The following is a 25920-nucleotide window of genomic DNA, read 5'->3' as shown; positions in this document are numbered from 1 at the left end:
AGTTTAAGACATTGATCTCTGGTAATTCTGCTTGGCAAACCTGAAAACAAGGTCAGTGAAGGATAAAATGTCTAAACCATACCATTCTTGAAAACCCGAATCAAGTCACCGCGTAATTAACCGACCTATAACCTCCATTGTGGTGGGTTAACTGTCAGAATGCACATTATCAGTGTTTTTATCTTCATGCAGAACTGACATCAACAGTGAATACTATTGTTCTCTGACTCGAGTCAAAGGACGCTTGAACCGCAGTGTGCTAATGTAACTGCCAAGCGTAACTTATTTGTGATTGCAGGTGTCCAACCGCAGTGTAGACAAGCATTTAACGTTATACATTGAATTCGAACTTCTTCATGATCTGTCGTCATATTTTGTGTATTACTATTTTTAAGTTGTTCATGCAAACACATAATGAACACCCTATACATTGCTGTAGACTGACTTTCAAGAAAAAACCGTCGGTGTCATGTAGTGTGGCTTGTCTACAACCCAAACTGATTAGAAAAGATATTTCAATCAATTCTGACTTGATTGTGAGTGAAAAAATGCTACTTGAAGCAAGTGCAATAACAAGCAACGCTGACAGCCATTTAACAAGTCAACGAGTGACACTCCTGACGGTTTCTACTACTACAATCTGTTTCTGTGATATTTTCCGACGAACAAGAAAACGGCGACCACAGTCGCGTAGTAACATACAAGTGCTACCTCCTTAAGCTTATATTATGTACGTACGTGAATTTGACAGAAAACTTGAGGGTCAAAGGTGAAAAAGTGAAGTACACTACATGATGCGAGTTAGTATTAAACGTTAGGCCTACTTCAAGTTGATTCAATGACTAGGATATACCGGCATTTTAAATTTATTATTCCTCTCGACAATTTACGGTACAATTAAAGGCAGGAGCCCAGGAAGTTATTGACCAAGCGATTTTGCCAATTTTTTGACAAGTTCGGTTCGTTGTAATACGCCTCAAATAGAACTTAGAAGAAAAGGGGCCTCTACGGGCTCTAACTTAGGCCCTAGGTAGCGTACACACTATTTCTAGACTGAAGTCTGTGTAGGCTAGGTCACAACATCAAAGGTGAGTCCTAATTTCGTGCAGCTATTTGATTAATTCAATTGATGCTTCACGTTCCTTAACCTTCAGCTTTCATTTAAAAAAAAAACGTGTGTCTTTGTTGTTTGCACCTACAAATCTGTTAAAATTTCGTAGAAAATAACATTGTCACGTCCAACTCCAACTTAGCAAGAGCTAGGCCGTAAGCCTATTTAATCAGTGAAGCCAGGATAGTGTTAACATATCAACATTGTTAAAACGTGAAGTGCTCCTAAATCCTAATTTCGTTCCTGTTGTCGGCTACTCCAAAATCCTAAAATTTTATGGCAACTATATAATTAGTTTTGAATCAATATAATATAGTAACAAGGAATATTATTGCTTCAGAGACTGACATGCACCAGTGCAGTGAAATGCTTACAGTCTTCAATTTCATGGGGGTGAAAGCCTCATGTGTACCCCTTCTCCCCTCTGGGTCAGACATTGGGCCAAGATTGGGGTTGATATATTGGAGTCCAAGGAGTCAAAGGACACTAGCATATTATCATATTCAGGTTTACTAACTGCTCTTTTCCACTTTAAAACAGACCTTCAACATCAGGAAGTAAAGAGAAAAGAAAGGCTCAGCACAAGTTACCTGTGCTTCACAAAAAGAGGAAGAGTAATAAGGATCAGCCAGTTGTCAGCCCTTTAGAATTCATCAAGAAGGAAGTCAATGCAGCATTCTTAGGTGAGAACCCTTAGAAGCTGTCAGGTACGGTAGCAGTACAATATACTGCCTCAGGAATTGGAACTGTTGTGGTTTTAGAACAGGGGGCCCCTACTAGCCAGATTGAGCATGCCAGACAATCTAATCTGGCCCACCAAAAAACAAAGGGAAAAAAACCCAAACTTTTTGGTTCACCAATTTACTGAACAAAAAAAAAAATTGAAGAGAATTTGAATAAGCGTTAATTTTCAACACGAAAAAACATTGATCAAAGTTTGTCATAGATGCTAAAACAATCATCTTCCATTTTCAGCAATCTATTTTTGGCCTTTTGTTAGTCAAAATTTCTTCCTGTGGCTACCATGGTGGGCCCGCATACTGTATGAGTAATATTCAGCAGCCCACAACTAAACGGACAGTAGGCAGCTGTTAAATTCATTTTACACCAGTTCCTGTGCAGTGTCCTTCATACTGAGCCATCTGTATGCCTCCTACTGCATGCCCATTAAGAACTGCCTCAACTGTTGACTTTTCACCAGAAATTTACAACATCAATAGAAGTATCAGTTTTTATTTGAGTGTTATCGGGGAGGGGTCAGAACCCCATTAATAATGTGTTCATTAATTGAACATTGCTTCTCAACATACTTTAACAATCATTATAGTCACTGTGTACATTTGGTTTGAATAGTATTTTTAGCTTTACAAAGTTTACGGAAAACCTTTTGCATACCTACAGTGTGGCATTTCCCTGTCAGTTGATGTTAGCTTTGCAGAAATTTACTTACCATTGTTTTTACTTCTCCACAGGTGTTGCAAATATTGTTGGTTGGAAGTTGAGAGAAGTGAATGTGTAATTTCTCACCAAACTAAAAGAGGCTATGTTAGATTTTAACAACCACAATATCAACCACTGACTGTTATAGCAACAACTTTGGAAAACTTGGAGAATTTTTCAGAACCCACGGTGAGTAATCAGCACTTGATTATAAAGTGATTTTTATAATGGAGTGCTTCATAATTGTTTATCAAAAACCATGCAGCAGTGACTGCTTGTGTGTGCATATGTGAGAGAGAGATGCCTTAGCTCAAATTTTGAAAACTTTGATAATTCAACAAGTGCAATATGCATGAAGTTCATACTTGGTAGAAAGCTACCCCTTAGCAAATTCTCAGCTGCAATTGTTATTTAATTGCCAGTGGTCAACCGTAAAAAACCCTATAAATGACCTTACTGAAGTAAAGGTTAAGTGAAATTAGTATGCTTATCCCTCAACCGAGTTCTTACCACTTGCTGTTACTTAGTACGTCAAAAATTGTTTGAGGTCCACACCACCTAAAAATCTGAAACTTTGTTAACAGGTTATCTCACCATGTACAGCTTACATAAAGTTCACACTTTGAACAATTAGAAGAATGTATTCGGTATCTACCACCTTAGTAAATTCTTCACTGTTATTGCTTTGGGAGGGGCCAAAGGTCATATGAGATAACCAATGGTCTAAACCTGAAAACTTTGTGAATGAGCTAACTCAAAGAATAAAGCTACATAGAATGTCAAATTTGTTCCTCTGATTGAATACTTGCCATCTATAATGTTAACTTTTTTTGAGGTCAAATGTCATTTGAGGTCAATTTTAGTTAAATTCTGAAGACATATCTCACTAAGTACAGCTTGCATGAAGTTAATGCTCAGTATGAAGACACTCTTAGTAAATACTCAGCTGATAGTGTGTTGGGAGAAGTCAAGGTCATTTGAGGTCACTAGCAGGGTTTTCGTTAGTAGCCGGGACCCAGGGCAAATGACTTGCTTACTGCACGTACAGGACCCGGCTACTTTGCAACGCTCAGTAAAAAAAAAAAAAAATTTAAAAAAAAAAAAAAATTAAAATTAAAAAAAAAAATTAGACGAAAAAAATCGAGAGAAATAAATACTATATAAATACTAAATTCTATCACAGACCTAGTTGGGTATTTTTTGGCAGTAAAATCCTACTCACTTTGTAGGTACCGTAGACCTATTATCATTTTGTTATGATGGCACTTCATTTAATGCAGCAAGTGCGTCACACCCTTGCTAAGTTCGGTTCAGTGGCATAGCTACCTCCCTAGGCTCCATGACCCGAGTGTTAATAAAAAAATTCAGGAGAAAAAAAGAAAAATAGGACAGAAGAAAGGGGTGATTGGGAGGGGGCAATATCATTGACCAAACAACTGTATATTGCACCATTTTGCATCTAGAGACTTTTTAAATTGCAATTTTCCGGCAAAGGGGAGGGGGAGGGTTAGACCCCTCCCCCATGTCCGCGTACAGACAGTCCCGCCTACTTTTCAACTTGACCCATCTACTTCATTTCTCAACAAAAACCCTGACTAGTGGTCAACAACTGACAACTTTTCTAGCTGAAGAAGTGAAGTTTTGGTAAATTTCAAATTTGATAGGAATTAAGCATTTGTCTTCTATTTTTTTGGCTGTTTCGGTCAAGGTCACTCAAGGTCAGTTAATTTCAGTCTGAAAAACTTCTTAAACATGGTACCTCACCATGCACATGGCAATATTAGCCCTAGACAAGAAGAACAACATGAACAGATCTTTTACTTGACATGTGGATTCCTACACACATCATAATATTAAAAACCTTTGAAAACATGATAACTCAGGGTTGTCCACACCATATCTTTGAGTACACGTTTAGTTCTCCTTTGCTAATAGTTGCAAGAGATTTTTTTTTCATTTCACTGTGGATCCCATGTACTCAGTAGAACTCTCCCCTCCAATGCCCTACAATAACAATAGGCAAAGGAATCACTAAGACCTGTGGCTTTCTGTTTGCATGTCAATTACACCTGATCTTTGAGGACAAAAGTCTGACATTACGCTACTTTGACTTAAGTTACTGATATATTCATTTTCACATTTTGTAACAAATTTTTCTTTCAGGCAAATGGATACCATTATGAAGTTATTGGTGGCATCCACAATCCAGACAAGAATGTAAAGATACAAAACTTTGGTTAGCAAACAAGCACATCAAAATAGGGGAAACCAGGCATCAGATGAGCATTGAGGTAAAGGTGACTACTATGAATGTTGTTTTTGGTTCCTTGCTTTAGCAAAAGGAACCTATGCAGTCAGGTTGGCGTGTGTGTGTGTGTGTGCGTGTGTCTGTGTGTGTGTGCATCTGTGACGCTTGCTTGGGTACGCTCTATCTCAATAAGGGAAAGTTGGATTGATGCCAAACTTGGACTATAGATCCGCCATATGGAGAAGGTGTGCCCTATTGTTTTTGGTGCCCACAAAGGTGACCAAAGGTCAGTTATGGTCAAAAAACCGAAAATATTAAACCTGCAATAACTCCCAGTGCCAATGTGTGACAAGATTGATATTGTGGGACAAGTTGTGAACTGGTTAGGGGAGCATTTTCAAACTGAACGGTCATGTGATCCGAGGTCACCAAAGGTCAATTAATGATAAAAAACTAGTATTTTTGTGATAACTTGAAAACAAAATGTCCGTTAGGGTTGGGAGTTGCTTCAATGTTATCCTTTTGTTGACCCGCATCTGGGTGACCCTTGACCTCAATTTGACCTCTGGTGACCATTACATGTTTTTGGGGATTTTTACAGTTTTGATGCTATTTTCAGATGTCAAAGGTACCTTCTGATCATAAATGTCATCAGGTTGACCCCGTGTGACCTTTATATGCGAGGTTATATGGGGTCAAAGTTTTTCGGTCGGAGTTAGGATGGTTGTACAGACTTGTCGTTTTGTTTTTTTGGAATCAGGAGATTAAACTACACCTGAAACCAAGGTCAAAAGGTCAAAGGTCACATTAGAAAAAATGTGCTTATTTTGGGAGGAAACGAGCAAAAAAGAAAATGTTTGGTTTTGATGCTAGATTTGGATCTCAAAGGTACCTTCCGATCAAAAATGTCAATTGGTTGACACCCGTGTGACCTTCGTGTGCGAAGTTATACTAGGTCAAAGTTAATTTTCAGACATTTAATGCAATAACTCCCAGTTCCAAGGTGTGACATGGTTGATATTTTTGGACAAGTTGCAAATGGTATAGGGGAATATTTTCAAACTTAACGGTCATGTGATACGAGGTCACCAAAGGTCAATTAATGTTAAAAAACTAGTATTTTGGGGATAGCAAATGGGCAAAGAAAATAATGTTTGAATTTGTATAGTTTGATGCTCTAATTTAGGTCTCATCAATCACAAATGTCAATAAGTTGACCCAAGGTGACCTTTGTATGTTAAGTTATATGAGGTCAAAGTTAATTTTCAGACATTTAGTGTAATAACTCCCAGTACCAAGGTGTTACACAGTTGATATTTTGAGACAAGTTGCAAATGGTATAGGGGAATATTTTCAAACTTAATGGTCATGTGATCCGAGGTCACCAAAGGTCAATTAATGATAAAAAAGTAGTATTTTTGCGATAACTTGAAAACAAATTGTCCGTTAGGGTTGGGAGTTGCTTCAATGTAATCCAATTGTCGACCCGCATCTGGGTGACCCTTGACCTCAATTTGACCTTTGGTGACCTTTTCGTGTTTTGTGGATTTTTACAGTTTCGATGCCATTTTCAGATGTTAAAGGTACCTTCTGATCATAAATGTCAATGGGTTGACCCCCGTGTGACCTTCGTGTGCGAAGTTATATGAGGTCAAAGTTAATCTTCAGACATTTAATGCAATAACTCCCAGTTCCAAGGTGTGACAAGCCTGATATTTTTGGAGTAGTTGCAAATGGTATAGAGGAATATTTTTAAACTGAACGGTCATGTGATACAAGGTCACCAAAGGTCAAGTTATGATAAAAAACTAGTATTTTTGCGATAACTTGGGAACAAATTGTCCGCTAGGTTTGGGAGTTGCTTCAATGTAATCCATTTGTCAACTCGCATCTGGGTGACCGTTGACCTCAATTTGACCTCTGTGACCTTTTCGTGTTTTGTGGAACTTTACAGTTTCGATGCTATTTTCAGATGTTAAAGGTACCTTCTGATCATAAATGTCAATGGGTTGACCCCCGTGTGACCTTCGTGTGTGAAGTTATATGAGGTCAAAGTTAATTTTCAGACATTTAGTGCAATAACTCCCAGTTCCAAGGTGTGACAAGCTTGATATTTTTGGAGTAGTTGCAAATGGTATAGGGGAATATTTTCCAACGTAACGGTCATGTGATACGAGGTCACCAAAGGTCAATTAATGATAAAAAACTAGTATTTTTGTGATAACTTGAGAACAAATTGTCTGTTAGGGTTGGGAGTTGCTTCAATGTAATCCATTTGTCGACCCGCATCTGGGTGACCCCTGACCTCAATTTGACCTCTGGTGACCTTTTCGTGTTTTGTGGAATTTTACAGTTTCGATGCTATTTTCAGATGTTAAAGGTACCTTCTGATCATAAATGTCAATGGGTTGACCCCCGTGTGACCTTCGTGTGCGAAGTTATATGAGGTCAAAGTTAATTTTCAGACATTTAATGCAATAACTCCCAGTGCCAAGGTGTTACAAGGTTGATTTTTTTGGACAAGTTGCAAATGGTATAGGGGAATATTTTCAAACTTAATGGTCATGTGATCCAACGTCACCAAAGGTCAGCTAATGTTAAAAAAGTAGTATTTTTGGGGGGGGGGGCAGAAAATGGGCAAAGAAAAAATGTTTGAATTTTTACAGTCATGCTCTATTTAGGTCTCACCGATCAAAAATGTCAATTGGTTGACCTCCGGGTGACCTTTGTGTGTGAAGTTATGTATACAAGTTCAAAGTTAATTTTTTGACATTTAATGCAATTAAATCTCAATGCCAAGGTGTGAAATGGTTGATATTTTGGGACAAGTTGTGAATGGGGTGCTGGAACATTTTAAAACTTAAAGGTCATGTCATCTGAGGTCACCAATGTTATCATATCTGTTGACACGCTTGTAGGTCTCTTATATTTTTTACATTTCCGACGCCATATTTAGATCTCACAAGTGTCTTTTGATCAAAAATCTGATCACATTTTGTGATCACAAAAGTGTTGTCTATAGTGTTGGTTACTTTATGGGAACATGTAGGACCACAATTACTTGGACTATTTGAGCTCAATCTTGCTTGATAATATTATGTGTATTGTCATATACCCCAAGCAAGGAACCACAGTGCCCTTGGGCTCTTGTTATAGAAGAATTTCTGCCGAGCAGTTATTCATCTCATTCCTCCATATTGTATATTCAGGTTGCAATGACCTATGCATTAAGACATTGAAAGTGTGTATGAAAAGTCCTTGTCTACACATAACACATAACTTTGTGTTGTGCACACAGAATCGCTCTCTTACAGTATGTGAATTTTCAAATAATTGTTATCTAATCACTCTCATAGGGAGGATTAGGTACAATATTGTAGTTCCTTTGCCAGTTGGACCATTAACAGTATTACGCAACAGTTGCCATGGTAGTGGTTAGTTTTCCCAATAGGGGTCATTCATTGTGGGGTATTGCATGGTCACCGGAAGTGTTTGACTGAGGGAGGGGTAAAAGTTGTCTGTGTGGGGTGTCCAATTTTATGTCAAACAGACCTCTTAAATGGCTGTGTTGATTTTCTTAAAACTTGGTATGAAGGTGTTTTAGGGTTAAAGTCTATGTCTAGCAGACCCCCCAGAAACATAGGTCACATGTCACATCAAATTAAATTCAATGTTTTAATTCAATATTACTCCAAGGGGACACATTACATTCAAATGGAATCTTCACTTGTATAATGGGAACAACATGTAGGCTACTAATACAGGCAGACATGTGACCTCTGTCATAGTATTAATCAGATTGTAGAGGACAGCAGAGTGATAGCACTGCAATCATATGACAGTATAGTCCTGCTAACTTATCATATCAAAAAAAAAAAACATTTGCAGTCTTTGTTCATTTGTTTTTTTACTATCAATGCAACAGATAAAAAATAAATAAAATGGTTAGACTGTCAGTGTAGAATAAAGTTTTATTTCTCTCTTTTTTTCTGAAGATGACACAGAAATGCTCACACTGAGTCTGTTTGGTCTGGCCATTGCGTTCAAGAGGAAAACCATTGCAAGGAAACTTTGATGGGATGATGGCACAGAACTTACTGTGCCTATTGTTGCTAGGGATGATCCTAGATCACAGAGGATGAAAAAAATGTGTATAGCACTGATTAAAAGAAGCGTATTGAGTTTGGTGAAGGTCAAAGGTCATTTGGGGACAACAGGGAGGTTAATTGTCTTGTAGGGTATATGTGTTCATCTTTAGGAAGTGGCAACACTGGAACAGCCACATGGTCTTCTACTCTGCAAATCCTAAAATGCTTGTTTTAAGTGTAATGGAAATAAAAAGGGGGGGGGTGGGAGGGTTGGGTAAGGTTACAGTGACTTCTCTTATTATTGTACTTTTTTGGTATAAAATTATTAGTAGGGGTATGCCCATTAGAGCAATCTGAGGGTCTGAATAGTACATCCTTCAGAACTGCATTGTAAGCCACTTATTGTTGTTATTAATGATGTAATTTCTTATTGCTAAATGACACTCCGAGCAGTAGGGGGTGTATCGGTACGGACTTCAGAACTGCATTCTTAGCCACCTAATGGTGTTATTATGTTATTTCAGAACTAATGGTGTAACTTCTTGGTGCTAAATGACACTCCAACCATTAGCGGGGCGTTTTGGTACACCTCTCAGAACTGTTTTGCAAGCCACTAAATTTTGTCACTTCTTGGTGCTAAATGACACTCCAACCAGTAGCGGGGCGTATTGGTACGCCCCTCAGAACTGTATTGTAAGCCACTAAATGTTGCTACTTCTTGGTGCTAAATGACACTCCAATCAGTAGCGGGGCGTATTGGTACGCCCCTTAGAACTGTATTGCAAGCCACTTAATTTTGTTACTTCTTGGTGCTAAATGACACTCCAACCAGAAGCGGGGCGTATTGGTACGCCCCTTAATGGTGTTACTTCTTTGTGCTAAATGACACTCCAACCAGTAGCGGGGCGTATTGGTACGCCCCTTAGAACAACTGTATTGCAAGCCACTAAATTTTGTAACTTCTTGTTGCTAAATGACACTCCAACCAATAGTGGGGCGTATTGATACGCCCCTCAGAACTGTATTGTAAGCCACTAAATTTTGTAACTTCTTGTTGCTAAATGACACTCCAACCAATAGTGGGGCGTATTGATACGCCCCTCAGAACTGTATTGTAAGCCACTAAATGTTGTTACTTCTTGGTGCTAAATGACACTCCAATCAGTAGCGGGGCGTTTTGGTACGCCCCTTAGAACTGTATTGTAAGCCACTACAGTAAATGTTGGTACTTCTTGGAACTAAATGACACTCCAACCATTAGCGGGGCGTATTGGTACGCCCCTTAGAACTGTATTGCAAGCCACTAAATTTTGTTACTTCTTTGTGCTAAATGACACTCCAACCAGAAGCAGGGCGTATTGGTAGGCCCCTTAATGGTGTTACTTCTTTGTGCTAAATGACACTCCAACCAGTAGCGCTGCGTATTGGTACGCCCCTCAGAACTGTATTGCAAGCCACTAAATGTTGTTACTTCTTGGTGCTAAATGACACTCCAACCAGTAGCGGGGCGTATTGGTACGCCCCTCAGAACTGTATTGTAAGCCACTAAATTTTGTCACTTCTTGGTGCTAAATGACACTCCAACCAGTAGCGGGGCGTATTGGTACGCCCCTCAGAACTGTATTGTAAGCCATTAAATGTTGTTACTTCTTGGTGCTAAATGACACTCCAATCAGTAGCGGGGCGTATTGGTACGCCCCTTAGAACTGTATTGTAAGCCACTAAATGTTGGTACTTCTTGGTGCTAAATGACACTCCAACCAGAAGCGGGGCGTATTGGTACGCCCCTTAATGGTGTTACTTCTTTGTGCTAAATGACATTCCAACCAGTAGCGGGGCGTATTGGTACGCCCCTTAGAACAACTGTATTGCAAGCCACTAAATTTTGTAACTTCTTGTTGCTAAATGACACTCCAACCAATAGTGGGGCGTATTGATACGCCCCTCAGAACTGTATTGTAAGCCACTAAATGTTGTTACTTCTTGGTGCTAAATGACACTCCAATCAGTAGCGGGGCGTTTTGGTACGCCCCTTAGAACTGTATTGTAAGCCACTAAATGTTGGTACTTCTTGGAACTAAATGACACTCCAACCATTAGCGGGGCGTATTGGTACGCCCCTTAGAACTGTATTGCAAGCCACTAAATTTTGTTACTTCTTTGTGCTAAATGACACTCCAACCAGAAGCGGGGCGTATTGGTACGCCCCTTAATAGTGTTACTTCTTTGTGCTAAATGACACTCCAACCAGTAGCGGGGCGTATTGGTACGCCCCTTAGAACTGTATTGCAAGCCACTAAATTTTGTAACTTCTTGTTGCTAAATGACACTCCAACCAGTAGTGGGGCGTATTGGTACGCCCCTCAGAACTGTATTGCAAGCCACTAAATGTTGTTACTTCTTGGTGCTAAATGACACTCCAACCAGTAGCGGGGCGTATTGGTACGCCCCTCAGAACTGTATTGTAAGCCATTAATGGTGTTTCTTCTTGGTGCTAAATGACACTCCCTTGCAGTTGTGGGGTGTATTTGTTTCACTGATTCACTTTTGTACAGGGACAAGAGGTATTTTTCTTCCTTTTAATTCATGTAAGAAATTAACGTACTAAATTTCAGTTTATGGTCATGTAGATAAAATATAACATGAAATACATAAGTTGGTACAAACAAAGAATAATTTTCTCTTTGTGTTATTTTTTGTCTCAAATTTATGTATCTGCAGTATGATTACAATGCATTTGCCTTTTTAACTCACATTTTGAAGGTTTAAAGACAATGACAGTCATAGCGTAGATGTTACCCTTGTATATACCATATTTTTATACCCGGATGCAAACGTCATTAAAAGCAATATCATTTCTGGTAAATTTATCAATGTTGAACAGAAAGTTTTTTTCTTGGATAAAAGTCAGGTTTAAATAGTTCCTAGAAACCCTAAATGTTTCCTAACCTCTTTACAGTTATAACTGTTTTAAGTTAAAAGTCTTGCTTCAATGCCATGTTTGAAATTTTCTTACGATTTTAATACAGTAATCACTGCTCATTAGTTACTTGTCTCATCCACACGCCCGGTACATTGTACACATCACACACCTATACCCACCAAATGTGAGCCTGGTTAATTCTACACACCAGCACATATACTCACTAAATGTGAGCCCTGCAAATAGTACATACCAAACACCTATACTGAAGGAAAAAAGAAACCCTCGTAGCTGGTCAATATTAACAAATGTAGAAGGTACCTCAGAAATTCTTGACATAACAATCACAATGATGTTGAATTATTAGAGAGCGGACGCGTTGTTCAAGTAGAAGGTATTCAATTGCCATTCACTCCGGGCGTTCTTCGTCAGATTTAGATATTATAGCAGACTCTGTAGTAAATTTAAAATAATTTGTAACATTCCATTGATGAATCGCTTAGCAACATTCAATTGATGAATCGCTTAGCAACATTCTATGATTTTCTTTCTCTGACAGGTCAATTTGCAACACCCAAATAACACATCTCCCGCCGGACTGTTTTCGACAAATTGAAGCTTTGAAAGTTTTGTAAGAAACAGGAAAAGGAAACAAGAAGTCGTTTAAAATTAAAACATCATAGGGTTCTTCTTTATTCCTTTGAAAATATTATTTTTCACAATTTATTTGTAATGCAAGCGATATCTGGGTACCTGTGTACAATGTGTTAAATAACACATCGTGAAGGGAAATGCAAGAAATGAAAACAAAAAAACTTATATGTGTCTACTAGGTCAAAGTTTTGAAATGATTAAAACAGAACTCATGACTGTTAGATCTTTCAGAGGTACCTAGATATACATTACTTTTATACCATGTTTAAAATAACAATTAATCTTTTACACTAATTTTCGTACTTGCTTTGTACAATTATTATGTAAGTTCCATTTGAACAAATATCATATCTGGTGGCACCGCATGAAAATGTGATTATGGTGGCTAATTTGTTGATGGTTAGGTCGTATTAAATTGTTTCTCCTTTTGTCATTTCAGAAAACTACATGAAAATGAATTGACAACATTTTCGAAATCTATGTTTGCTAAAAATATTTCGTTAGCACACTTGTGAGTACTTCAATGTCTAAGAACTAACAGTAAGCATTGTTGTATACACGTGATGTTGCCACTAGTTTCTGACTTCCTGCTATCAGGTATTTAATGATTGTAGATGATTTACACAAGGCTTGTTATTTCATATATGAAATATCATACAAATATGCGGTATATTAAATTAATACACATGCACACATCATCTTCTCTTCGATATATTTAAGCTTCGAATGCCTTTTCGATTGGTAATGCACCAGTATTTTCAACGCAAAGTTTGATATCAGCATATATGTACATACATACAATGTGCTCAAAATGTTGAAAAATGTACAAGGAAGTTGGACATTGATAATGATTAGCAGTAGTGGTTCTCGATTTGTTTTGACATGTGTGCATACTAAGAAGTTTTTTTCCCAATCCTTGAAACGAATGTCAATTTTGGTGTCTTTATATTCCAACAGAGATTTGTGTGATAACAATATAGCACGACCAACTGCGGACTTCTTCCCCGAGACTAAAAGATTGTAAGACAGTAGTTTTAGCTGTGTATCTATATTACTCCATTTATGTGAAATGTAAATATTGCGTCATTCCTATAAAATAACATACTGTAAAACCCACATATGACTAACTGTCTCACTGAGAGATCTAAAAGTGGTAAAATATAATTGCCTGCTGCTAATTAGCGAGATAGTATAATATGTGTCACAGGGATGTTTAATCCACGCGTAGAGAAATTTGTGTCAGACAAGGATTGTTTGCCTTATACTCTTGTAGTTCATACCTTGTTAAACCTTTTCGCCTATTCATATCACATTGACTGATACGTTGCCATCAGCATGTACCTGATCTAAAAGTGTCCAAATGTCTAACGAAGTTCACACGGTAACAAATAGCGGTGCACACTTATCTTTTCGATTATGTTGTTATGAGGGATGCTTAAGAATAACAGGAGCACAGATACTGTTGTATATTACGTTGATGATAGTCATTGTATTTAACAGCACTGTGTGTTACAGATTCACTTTTCTCATGAAAATATTGTTTGCAATAATCGTTATCACAATATAAAATAACGCACCTCTTTACAACTAGGGCAAATAACATATTCCTTCGGTTTACCTCTTTCTCTTAATTTTAAAATGCTTGTTTCAAATAACATAGCCTACATACCGGAAGGCATGTTTCAATCTCTCAAAAATCTGAGCGACATGTGAGTAATAATATCTTACAAACTCTTTGTGCACTTGTTTACTTATTGCTGCTGCTGCAATTATCTTTATCTAACTTTTACCAAACACATTTGTTTTTCGACAGATACCTTTCAAACAATAAAATTGAAACTCTATCGAATACCTCATTGCTTGGTTTGAACCTTGTTCACCACATGTAAGTTCTACCAGCTGTTTGCTTTATAAGGTTTCATTTTCATATTTAACAAAATTCGGTTGTCTATATTTGAAATAGGCAAATCATTAATATTACCCAATATTACACAAACTAATATATTGCGATCTTCCTTGAAGATTTCACAAGAATTATAATATTGAGACCTTCTTCACAAGAAATGTACTCATTATTTCGTTTAGAACCTTTTATGGAAACAATCTTTCATCTCTTCCCGCCGGGCTGTTCGCGACAATCAACTTGACATTCAGTTTGTAAGTTCAGTGTATATTTGATTCATTGCGGCAACTGGTGAGCGTAATGTCCAATGTATTATTATCTTTCTTAGCAGAGAAAAATATTATCGACCACTGTTGACATTTACTCGCAGTAAATGTTAATAGCACTTTATATTTTCTTTGGGCTTAAAAAATGATCGTGTGCGAATATTACTAGTAAAAATGTATTCTTCCATGTGTTAGTTGTGATGACACCGTTAAGCAGTAGTTACTTTTCACAGATGAGTGGTGTCTCCTTACGACAGTGCAATACATATATGTACTCTTAGCTCCTATAAATCGTATTTCTTTTTCATTTTTTCGAATATTCAGGGACTTGTCGAACAATAGTCTATCGATAATTCCGAGGGGACTCTTCAGTGCTTACGGTGGAAATCACGGGCTGTTGATATTACAACTGCATAGAAATAATCTTACTTTTCTATGGAATGATACTTTCCAGGGATTAGGCAGTTTAGCATACCTGTAAGAATTCAACGCTATCATGATTTTATACCAAATGGATCGTTGTAAGCTAGTCTCTTTAGACATAGTTGAAAAGACACACACATATAAGTTTTTCAAGTTTTTCTTAAGTGATATATTTAGTACTATGGAACACACATTTAGCAGATCATCAAATACGTTCTTCACTAAAAGATTTCGTAACGCTTTCTGACAGAATACTATATGTTAGTTGCCGTAGTTTGAAGTTTCAAAGTTTGTAGATTACTAAGGATCGTTGGGCTCCGCTACCACATTCATTATTTTGAACACGGTTGCTTAAGGAATTTACAAGAGTGGTATTGGATGAAATGCCCGTACATGTTATTTACTCTCATCTGCCTGCAAGATAAATGGATGCTTCCACAGTAATCATTTTCTATTATGTTTTTGCAGAGTTCTTAACAGGAACCTAATTCATTCCATCGCAGAACGAGCCTTTTTGGGCACAAATCTCACATGTTTGTAAGTAAACTTTATTTTTCTGTACATCTAAGCTTTAGACGAGTGCTGCAAAATCCTTGTAAAGTTATGAATTATTAACGTTATTGATCTCTAATACAGATACCTGGTTGCGAATAACATCTCGAATGTTTCCAACAACTCGTTTGCTCTCGAAAACATTCATATGTAAGTATACACGTGCTTGGGAACAAACAGAGTTTCACAATGTTTATTATATGTAAACGTTTTAATATAATTTAAAGTTTTATCCCAAGTCCTATGACAAAGGTGACACGCGTTAACGGGTCGTTGATACCTGAATTTATACTATAACTAACTGGTTGTACATTATTGATAGTTGACATTTATTGATGACAAAAAAAAAACTATATTCGAATGACACTGTTATCTTCCATAAATATTAATAATATTTTATTATGGAATGTAATGATGGTTGCATTGTTTATAATTTACAACTCGTATCACATTGTTCATTTACTTAATTAAAAGCGGGATTTCTCTTGAAATCCCTTCCCTGTAAAGCTGTTTGATTTGTAAACGATGAAACTGATGTGTGGTTCTTAGTTACTCGGTATTGCATTCACTGTGGCTTCTGACTTACATTCCAACGAACAATGACTATTAGGGATCGCCATAAACTAAGGACTGGATAGCTCAGTTGGGAGAGGACAGGATTACTTACTTGAAATCATAGGTTCGAATCCCTTTCAAGCCAAAGCATTTCCTAGGCAATTTTCCGATGTTCATATACTTTGTAATTGATTACATGGGGACATATGACATATTTTACTACAATAATATTCTAATGAGAAGGAGCACATACACCATATGATTATACCCGATAATATCTGTATGGAAGTTACGATGTGTGTTTTTATATTCCATAGCCACTTGTACAAGAACAAGATCCTGAATATTTCCCAAGTAGCGCTGAACGGAGTTGGAAATGGAAGTACCTTGTGAGTGCTTTAAACATGTATCAGCTTGATCATATCATTGTTTAATACATTTTTCTTTACAATTCAATTTTTGTTCTTTATTCTAAAATCAATACATATTTTCTCAGGAACCTTATTCGAACGACAAAAGTAAAGAAGTATAAAAAAAAATCATCTGAGATAAATCTGCAGACATGCTCAAGACGATTCATTGTATGTTAATGAAACAGAGAACTATCTTGTGCTACGAAATATGAGAGGGCTTCTTTTTTTTGTCTTGTTAAGATATATGAACTGCAACCAATTAGGGAGACTACCTTTGTCTACAAACGACAATATGTAAGTTTTATTCGCTTTCTCAGTGTCTTTGGTTCACTTTTGCATTATCTTTAAAAGGGAATTGAAGGCAGCACGCAATCATAATCCTAATTGTTGATGTGAACATAGGTTTTACAATGGAAGCACTTCTTGATCCCAAGAACTAATCTAAAATTTAGCACCGACCTTTTGAAAGTTGAGAATGGTGCCGTTGGCGCTCATTGGGGTTGATTGAACAAAATCGCTGGAGATCGCCATAGATAGTGTCTTTGGTTTAATTTTAATTGTTTTATCTTACCCTTTCTCCTAACATATCAATATCATCAAAACATAAAAGCCGGTTCCCAAGTTTATAGATATATGCGTAATTTTTGTTGACAATACAGAAAATTATTTGCCAAATATTTACTAAACATGTTCACTAGTACATATCATTTATAAATCGAAGGAAGCAATGATCTTAGCATAGTAAAAGACAATTTTCTAATATCAAGAAAAGCACTTCGTGCCTGATTTTTATCCCATTTTACTGATTTTCTAAGTATCGTCTAAGCATGCACTGGTCTACATTTTCGAAGTTATCAATAATTCATTACATGTAACGTTAGTCTTAAGTCTAAGTTTTAAGCTCATGTACTTCAAATATCATTTAATGCAAGCTGCACATTGGTTTACAATAATTGGATGTGCAAGAAGAGTAACACTATTTCCTTAAGCTACAAATGTATTTCGCTCCTAAATAAATATTCATTGTAAATCACTTTGAATAAGCGTATACGTTTCTCTTGGTAACTTAGAAAAATTCACTTTACAAACAGGTTCTTGTTAAAAGAAACTTGTCATCAAAGAGACAATAGTAGAGCTATGATTCCATTTCTCATTTCTATGCTCTGAGCAAGTATGCACACAGTTCTTAACATGCCACTAAGGACTGGAGATGTACTAATATTACCCCAATTTTCAAAAAGGGTGATAAGTCTAAGCTCTGTTATTATAGGCCAGTTAGTTGCACTAGTGTTGTTTTTAAGGTCATGGAGTCTATTTATAAAAAGTCTATGGTCTGTCACTTCAGCAGTCAGTCTTTGATCAGAGAGTCTCAACATGGCTTTGTCAAAAAAGGTCTTGTCTCACTAAATATCCTTGAGTTTATGGAAGATGTAACAAGCTCACTCAATAGGCAGAAGTCTGTACATGTTGTGTTACTGGATTTCCAGAAGGTCTTTGATAAAGCTCCCCACCAGCGTCGTTTATTTAGGCTGAAGAGCATGGGTGTCAATGGGAATTTACTGTCTTGGGTCGGGAATTGGCTTGGTAATACGGAACAGAGGGTGGTAATTAAAGGCTGTGCTTCTTCTTGGCAGGACGTTACTAGTGGGGTTCCACAAGGGTCTGTATTGGGTCCCTTGTTGTTTGTTGCCTATATAAATGACATCGACGCAGATATTTTGTGTACAGCTAAGAAGTTTGCTGATGACACCAAATTGTATTCTGAGGTATTTTCCAAAAGCGATTCTGAGAAGTCTCAAACGGATTTGGATAACATTTTTGTGGTCTCAGGGGTGGCAAATGCTTTTTAATATTGACAAATGCAAGTTAATGCACATTGGTGGTAGCAACCAAAAGTTTCAATACAATTTTAATGGTGTGGAGTTACAGGAGGTCTCTATTGAGAGAGACCTAGGTATCTACATTGACTAAACTCTGCAACCTTCTAAATATTGCCTTGAAGCTGCTAAAAGAGGTTATAGGGTTTTAGGTATGATCAAGATGAATTTCAGTTTTCTGAAAGAGGACATCGTAGTTAGGCTTTATGAGCAGTTGGTTAGGCCTCATCTGGAGTATGCTGTGCAGGTTTGGAACCCATATTTTGCTAAGGATAAGGATGTACTTGAAAAGGTCCAGAGGAGGGCTACTAGGATGATTAGTTCCTTAAAGAGTGTTCCTTATAACAGGCGGTTACAACTGTTGAATCTCACCACAGTGGAGCTTAGGGGGTTACGTGGGACTTGATCCAGGTTACCAAGATTGTGTTTGGTTTCGACAGTTTATCCTTTACCGACTTTTTCATTATTGCTAACAGTAGTTGTACCATAGGTCATTGTCTTAAACTCCAAAAGTCACATAGTAGGATTAATATTCTAATAGGGTTGTGAATGAGTGGAATGGTTTGCAAGTAGTGTCAATGGGTTTAAGAATGCTTTGGACAAGCACTTAAAGCATTGTTATTGGGACTGAGTGTTTGTGTCTTCGGTTTTTTTTATTTTCTCTCTTTATGGTCCTTGATTGGGACTTAAGTGTCCCGCCTGATCCTTTTTTCTACTAAACTAAACTAAACTAAACTAAACTAAACTAAACTAAACTAAACTAAACTAAACTAAACTAAACTAAACTAAACTAAACTAAACTAAACTAAACTAAACTAAACTAAACTAAACTAAACTAAACTAAACTAAACTAAACTAAACTAAACTAAACTAAACTAAACTAAACTAAACTAAACTAAACTAAACTAAACTAAACTAAACTAAACTAAACTAAACTAAACTAAACTAAACTAAACTAAACTAAACTAAACTAAACTAAACTAAACTAAACTAAACTAAACTAAACTAAACTAAACTAAACTAAACTAAACTAAACTAAACTAAACTAAACTAAACTAAACTAAACTAAACTAAACTAAACTAAACTAAACTAAACTAAACTAAACTAAACTAAACTAAACTAAACTAAACTAAACGATTATGCGGAATGATAACATTGTAACATAAATAAACAACATTGACATAAAATTAACATCATAAATTAAAAGATGACATTCACATCCTCCCACTCTGTCTGTTTCCTTCGTTTTTCTTCTCTCATTATAGCATATGTGTCAACGATGAAACTTTTCCCTCTTTGGAATTTCCTTCGAAAGGTCCTTTTGCATTGTTAGTGTCATCCTATGAGAAGCAAGGCTTCGAATGCCAAAATATTGGTAAAGGCATGAGTGAATGTAGACCATGTCCAACGGGTACACTTGGTGGAGGATTTCGCAAGAAGTGTAGAGGCTGTCCGAAAGGTGCCGTAAACATTTGAATTTCAATCTAAAGTTCATTCTAACCAATTATAAAGCCATTTAGTCCCACTTACCCGCTTCTTGTGTCTTAGATATGACGTATATCATTTATTTCATTTTGTGTGAGGTAAATTCTCCTTTTTTTTATTTTTATAGATGAGCATGTTATTTTGTATCAAGTATAAAAATCACTTCGTTTCCTAAACAGCTGACTAACTTATAATATCTTCTAATGCCCTGCACTTAAAGACATTTTTCAAAATTAAGATGCTAGATCGACTAAATGATCTTCCATTCTAGTTCAATTACTCTACCCCGAACTTAAATCAATCTCTGCATTTTTACGATTAGGTGGATTTTACCAAGACGAAATAGGAAGCATTGAATGCAAAACCTGTAACGATGGAAATTTTGTAGAAAAAGGCAGCGGTTCTTCATTAGTACAATGCAAAGTTTGCCCTGAAGGAACGGACAAAAATGTATCCGCTGGCTATCGAGCTTGTGTATGTAAACAAAATTACGCTCGAAAGCATCGGTTTGGGGAATGTTTTCTTTGTATTGCCGACGGCTTAAATTGCTCTGAAGATTACATATCAATTTTACCCGGCTTTTACTGGAACTGGTCTTTTCCGAATACAAAACCAGATCAGTACTTGAAATTTGTGAAGAATCTAGAAACTAAGACCGACGACTATGATAACACAACGATGCAGTATGGATACTCTATGCCGTTTGTTTATCGTTGTCCTCGAAATAGGAGTTGTGACAGTAAAGACGGTCTTCCAATGTATGGTAACGACAACTGTGCTGCTGGTTACACCGGTTGGATGTGTACCAAATGTCGATCGGGATATTATTCGGTTCTGAGTTCCTGTCATCCTTGTCCCAGTAAATTATGGGTGCTGGTAGTGTTCCTTTTTGTTGTTCTCTCGTGCGTTGCTCTACTTTCGTTCATTGTCTGGAAGAAAAACAAGATAAGCAACCAAAGATCTGTGATTGACAAGCTATCGTCAAGAATAAAGATTGTTCTCGGCTTTTATCAAGTGATTGGTGATTTATTCGAGACTTTCCACAACGTACAATGGCAAGGTCCTCTATTAATTTTCGGTGAATTTCTATCAATGGTAGTTGCAGATTTCTTTCAAGTCTTTGTTCGTCCTCAATGCATCAATGAACAATTTGAGATAAATCCTTTGCTTCAGTTTACAATTGTTCTAATATTTCCAGTTGCATTAGTCATCACGTACCTTTATCTAAGTTGTACAGTCTATTTCATATCAAAGTGCGGATTCTTCTCACTCACTCTTCGACAAAGGGCCAAACAGACAGTTTCAAAGCTGTTCACCTTAGTTGTCCTTGTGCTGTTTGTGACGTACACACCAACTTGCAATTCCATTTTCGCGGTATACCCAGCAGCGTGCTCTACGTTCAAATTATACAGCGTCGGCAATGAGTCCATAACTCTTCTTCGAGCAGATTACGGCATCAATTGTAAAGATCTTGACTCCTATCATGTTGCGGCATACATTGCTACAGCGGTGTACGTTGTTGGGTTTCCATTGTCGCTGTTCATTTTGCTACGAAAATATCATTCCAAAGGCAAACAGGCTACAACTTATGCCGATTTCGATTGCAGTTATGGTGGCTCTATTGACGAAACCACTCCACTGGTCACCGGGACCGAAAGGAGAAAATATGACTCCCCAGTTTGGTTCAGTTTTCTCTGTGAGAATTACAAGAGTCAGTTTTGGTACTGGGAGGTCATTGAGTTGACCAGGAAGGTCACACAGACTGTGATGGTTACACTGCTTGGATGGCATAACTCATTGACACAGCTCTCAACCATCGGGATGTCGGTTCTGTTTCTGACTCTTCATGCTAAATACAGTCCAATGAAAAACAAATTTGAACAGAGGTTACAGGTAAGTCCAGATAAGCAAAGCCATGTCACCATCTTCGTTGCATTATCATTCAGATGTTATAATTACTAACATCAAATCTTTTATGAAATTGATTCAGTGTAATGAACACGGAACACGGATAATAATAATAATGATGATGATGATGATGATGATGATGATGATGATGATGATGATGATGATGATGATGATGATGATGATGATGATGATGATGATGATGTTGATGATGTTGATGATGATGATGATGATGGTGATGATGATGATGATGATGATGATGATGATGATGATGATGATGATGATGATGATGATGATGATGATGATGATGATGATGATGATGATGATGATGATGATGATGATGATGATGATGATGATGATGATGATGATGATGATGATGATGATGATGATGATGATGATGATGATGATGATGATGATGATGATGATGATGATGATGATGATGATGAATACTAAAAGGCCCTTAGGCCCCTTACCAAACCCAAAAATAAAAAAAGAAAAGAATAAAAAAAACAGAGAAATCAAAGGAGTAAAAAGTCTAGAAAACACATAAACGAAAAATAAGCAGTATGTTAACTACGAACACAAAAAATTAAAAACACGAGAAGATTGTACAACAGACCAAAACCTATAAAAAAAAGGATAAGCACAAAAAATAGAGTTGTACAAGTAAAAGTTTAGATAAAAAACAAGTATAACACAGTAGCTTTATATATGAAGTAATATTTGGTCTTGAATGTAGGCTAAATAACTTTATTCATTCGTTCATTTGTCTCGAAAGTATTTCAAATATGTTCTTTTCTAGTATCACTGTCAGTAAAAAAAAGAAGGAAACTATAAATGGAATATATGTTAAATATGAAGTTTATAGACACAATACCTCAAATTTCATATAACAACTAGTAAGTGAGCATTCTTTGTATTGATTACATTTTGGTTCCTAGTTCTTCATTTGTCATCAAAAAAATAGTCAGTGAACAGTCATTATATTGATTAAATCTTGATTTCATTGCAGTCTTTTTCTTTGGCTGCGATATTTATAAATATCATGATTGTGTCTGTACGAGTGAGCTCCGAATACGGTACAGCAATATATACTGGTCTCTTTGTTCTCGATATTTTTATCATATTTATCGTCTCAGGTGAGTAATGTTTAAATAAATGTCAACATAACCCAATCACATTGAAACGAGCTCTGAGTGTGTTTTCGGTCTGAAAGTAATTTGCCCTGTAACCTTAAAGTGAAATCAAGGAATCGAACACATATTCCATTGGTAATAATGGATAGTATCGTTATATTTCTTCTTTGTCGGAGGCTAATTCATATGCATTAAGAAATGCATGTTGCATTCGATATCGTCATAACATTTCCATGATACAATGTACAAGTGTGTTTGATTGTTATCTTATTTAGACACTCCGACCATTCTTGAAAGAAAAAAAAAACATAATGTTGCTCCTGCTTTTCTATAACAGCCGAGTTTTTATTAAATCTTTTTGTCAAGTGTAAATCTTGTCGCCACGTGGTATTATTTTTCTCAAACTAAAGTTCCAACACGCGCTAGGGCTGCTAACACACATCTGCGTGCTGCAAATACAATTGTCCATTACGTTGAGTAACATTGAAGAATACAAAGTTTAAAACAGAGTTTTTACATTTTGAGAACTGTGTTATTTGATTGGAGATCATTCTTTAGTGCATTCTGAGACAACTTCTGTTGAAAAGAAAATATCGTGTTATGATATCGGACATTCATTTTTCTTTATAATTACAGCTGAGGCACTCCTTCTAATCATCCGATTCCTCGCTCGAAACTTTAAACGTTCTAACAGTGATTAACAACGACGTTTCTAAACTGATGACTAATAAGGCTCATGCATATCTGTATTTTAAATAAGATGTATATATTAGCATTGACCACAGTTTGTAGAAATATTCAAACCAACATATCACCATAGGAGAGAAATGGTCACTCTCCGTGAGATGTAGAGGCCTTTTGAATGGCTGTCTTTGCATTTCATGTACCTCCAAGTGCACTGTTAGAAAATGGTTAGTTTTTGCAACAATTCTATACGTACACACGCCCATTTTTCAAATAAATAGTTAAATATTTAGTAAAATATGATGTACTCGAACACTTTCTATATAGTCAGTTGTAGAGAACATACGTCAGAAATAGAACTTTGAAAATAACTGTATATATCTATATTGGGCTGGCTTTACGGAAAACATCTGTACATACATTTTACTTTGTAAGACTGTGTATAATTATAGTTGTTTCATTTAGCATACATGGTAGAACTTGCACGTTGAGACCAGTCTCTACATTATAACACTAGCCTGTATATAGCCTATGGAGCCAAAACATTTCCTGTAATATAATGTTTACCCACTAACCTGTATGAAATTCACTCTATATAACACTATATATCTATATGGAAAAATTTACAAATGTATATGTGAAATATGGTAAGAAGACGTCTAAAGATGAAAATCTGCAGTTAACCAAGGCGAGGAAAACAATTTCACTCGGATCTTTTTATATCATTTCTGGTGACAGATCACCGTTTATTAAGTCGTGTAATTCAGAAACTGTTATCCCAAATCTTATCGTAAGGAGAACTCTTTTTCATGTTTAATAACGTCTTCACGGAAATTATAAATCCGTTAAATGGTCATTTTCGCTATTAAATATACATGACGGCATCCGGATAAATTTAATTATTTCCTGGTAAGAATCAAATTCTCATGTGACGTAGACCCTTTCCTTTACTGCATTTCTTCGCCAATGGACCCTGTTGGATCTTCAACATTAGAGCTTGTGTTTCATATAATATATCAATGTACCCTGTTGGATCTGAAACACAAGTGCGTGTGTTTCATTTAATACATCACTGGAGCTTGTTGGATCTGAAACATGAGAGCGTGTGTTTCATTAAATATAACACTGGTACCTGTTGAGTATGCAGCATGAGAGCGTGTGTTTCATTTAATACATCGCAGGAGCCTGTTGGATCTGAGATATGAGGACGTGTGCTTTACTAATTATATCACTGTTCACTGTTGGATCTGAAACATGAGAGCGTGTGGTTCCTTTAATACATCACCGCACCATATTTATATATTAAGGAAGAATCCCCTATCTTTACCGAAATGGTTAGTCTTCTGCTTAGGCAACATCAAATCTCATTTCGAATACTTAAACATTAACTAAATTGTATCCACGTTTATTATTCGTTGTATCATTGGGATAATGCTGTTAACATAGAAATATTTGTATATAAAATAGTCAAACATTGTTGAATTTCACAATTACTGACCTGCAGAGCATTTGCTTACGATTCAATTCTGTCTTTTTGAGAATGCTTTTGACCGTACTTGCTGTGAGTTAATCTGAATGAAAGGTATAGCAAAGCTTTGCTAATTTAATCGTCACTTCTTTAATCTCTCATTATGTAATTATAATTAATGCAAAGTCATCTTTCTTAGCTATTCATTATTAACGAGATCACTATAGTACGAACCTTAACCAGTTGATACCCAATAAATACACCTAGTCAAGAAACAATTTCATTTCAATGATTCTACTCATCTTTGTGTTAACCTTCTTATAAATGCATGTATAATATTGTCTTCTACACGTTCTTCCTCCGAAGGACACTAAATAGCTTAATTGAATCAAAATTAGAAATGTTGATACCGTTTAAACATTCCTAATAAAAGCCACAGGAATAAAATTCCGTGTCCCACATACACAATGGACAAACCTTTCAGAGGGGAGATTTTTTGAAAAGAGACCAGAGCTTATTAACTGCTCAATCGGTAGTTACTTTATGAAAGTCAGAAAACCTAATACTGACATAAAGAAAAATAGGTCATTTAAGAGAAAATGACGTTTGAAAGTATAACCAAGCCCCCCCCCCCCCCCAAGAAACATGTGAAACGATTGACTAAATATGTGGCTTGATGATATAATAATAGACTTGCTAAAGTCTTTGAACTTGCATGTCATTGACAGTAATGAGAAAATGAGTAATAGGCAGGTGAAATTAGGACTTCAGAAAACAAATGGTATACA

At 36.5% G+C, this 25920-nt stretch overlaps 1 protein-coding gene and 2 long non-coding RNA genes across 14 annotated transcripts in view; 2 read left to right on the top strand and 1 right to left on the bottom strand.

Moving 5' to 3' along the window:
• The window catches only part of LOC139982400 (uncharacterized), a 51249-nt gene extending 38888 nt beyond the window's left edge, over window positions 1-12361 (bottom strand). For both annotated transcript variants that reach the window (XR_011798164.1, XR_011798163.1), the window contains exon 1: window positions 12132-12361. This is a non-coding gene — a long non-coding RNA (uncharacterized lncRNA). The remainder of the gene's footprint in view (window positions 1-12131) is intronic.
• Window positions 1-25415, top strand: part of LOC139982391 (uncharacterized) — a 54110-nt gene extending 28695 nt beyond the window's left edge. For 3 of the 11 annotated variants that reach the window (XR_011798159.1, XR_011798160.1, XR_011798161.1), the window contains exons 3-4: window positions 4715-4842; window positions 8795-11563. Coding sequence is in view for 2 of the 11 variants with exons in the window: in XM_071995193.1 (XP_071851294.1) it covers window positions 12370-12441; window positions 12904-12975; window positions 13422-13484; window positions 14125-14349; window positions 14550-14621; window positions 14958-15110; window positions 15525-15593; window positions 15693-15758; window positions 16481-16552; window positions 16817-16870; window positions 19720-19913; window positions 20262-21832; window positions 22857-22983; window positions 23617-23681 (2875 nt within the window). In the remaining 9 variants the exon portion in view is untranslated. The other 8 variants (XR_011798155.1, XR_011798157.1, XR_011798153.1 and 5 more) reach the window with 6 other exon arrangements.
• On the top strand, window positions 4855-7282 carry LOC139982401 (uncharacterized). Its single transcript, XR_011798165.1, has 2 exons — window positions 4855-5075; window positions 5224-7282. It is a non-coding gene; the product is annotated as an uncharacterized lncRNA (long non-coding RNA).
• Window positions 25416-25920: the final 505 nt, after the last annotated feature.

The sequence above is a fragment of the Apostichopus japonicus genome, chromosome 16 (assembly GCF_037975245.1).
Source record: "Apostichopus japonicus isolate 1M-3 chromosome 16, ASM3797524v1, whole genome shotgun sequence".
Lineage (NCBI taxonomy): Eukaryota > Metazoa > Echinodermata > Holothuroidea > Aspidochirotida > Stichopodidae > Apostichopus > Apostichopus japonicus.
Note: the sequence above shows the minus strand (reverse complement) of the source record. Positions and strands in the feature narration are given on the sequence as shown.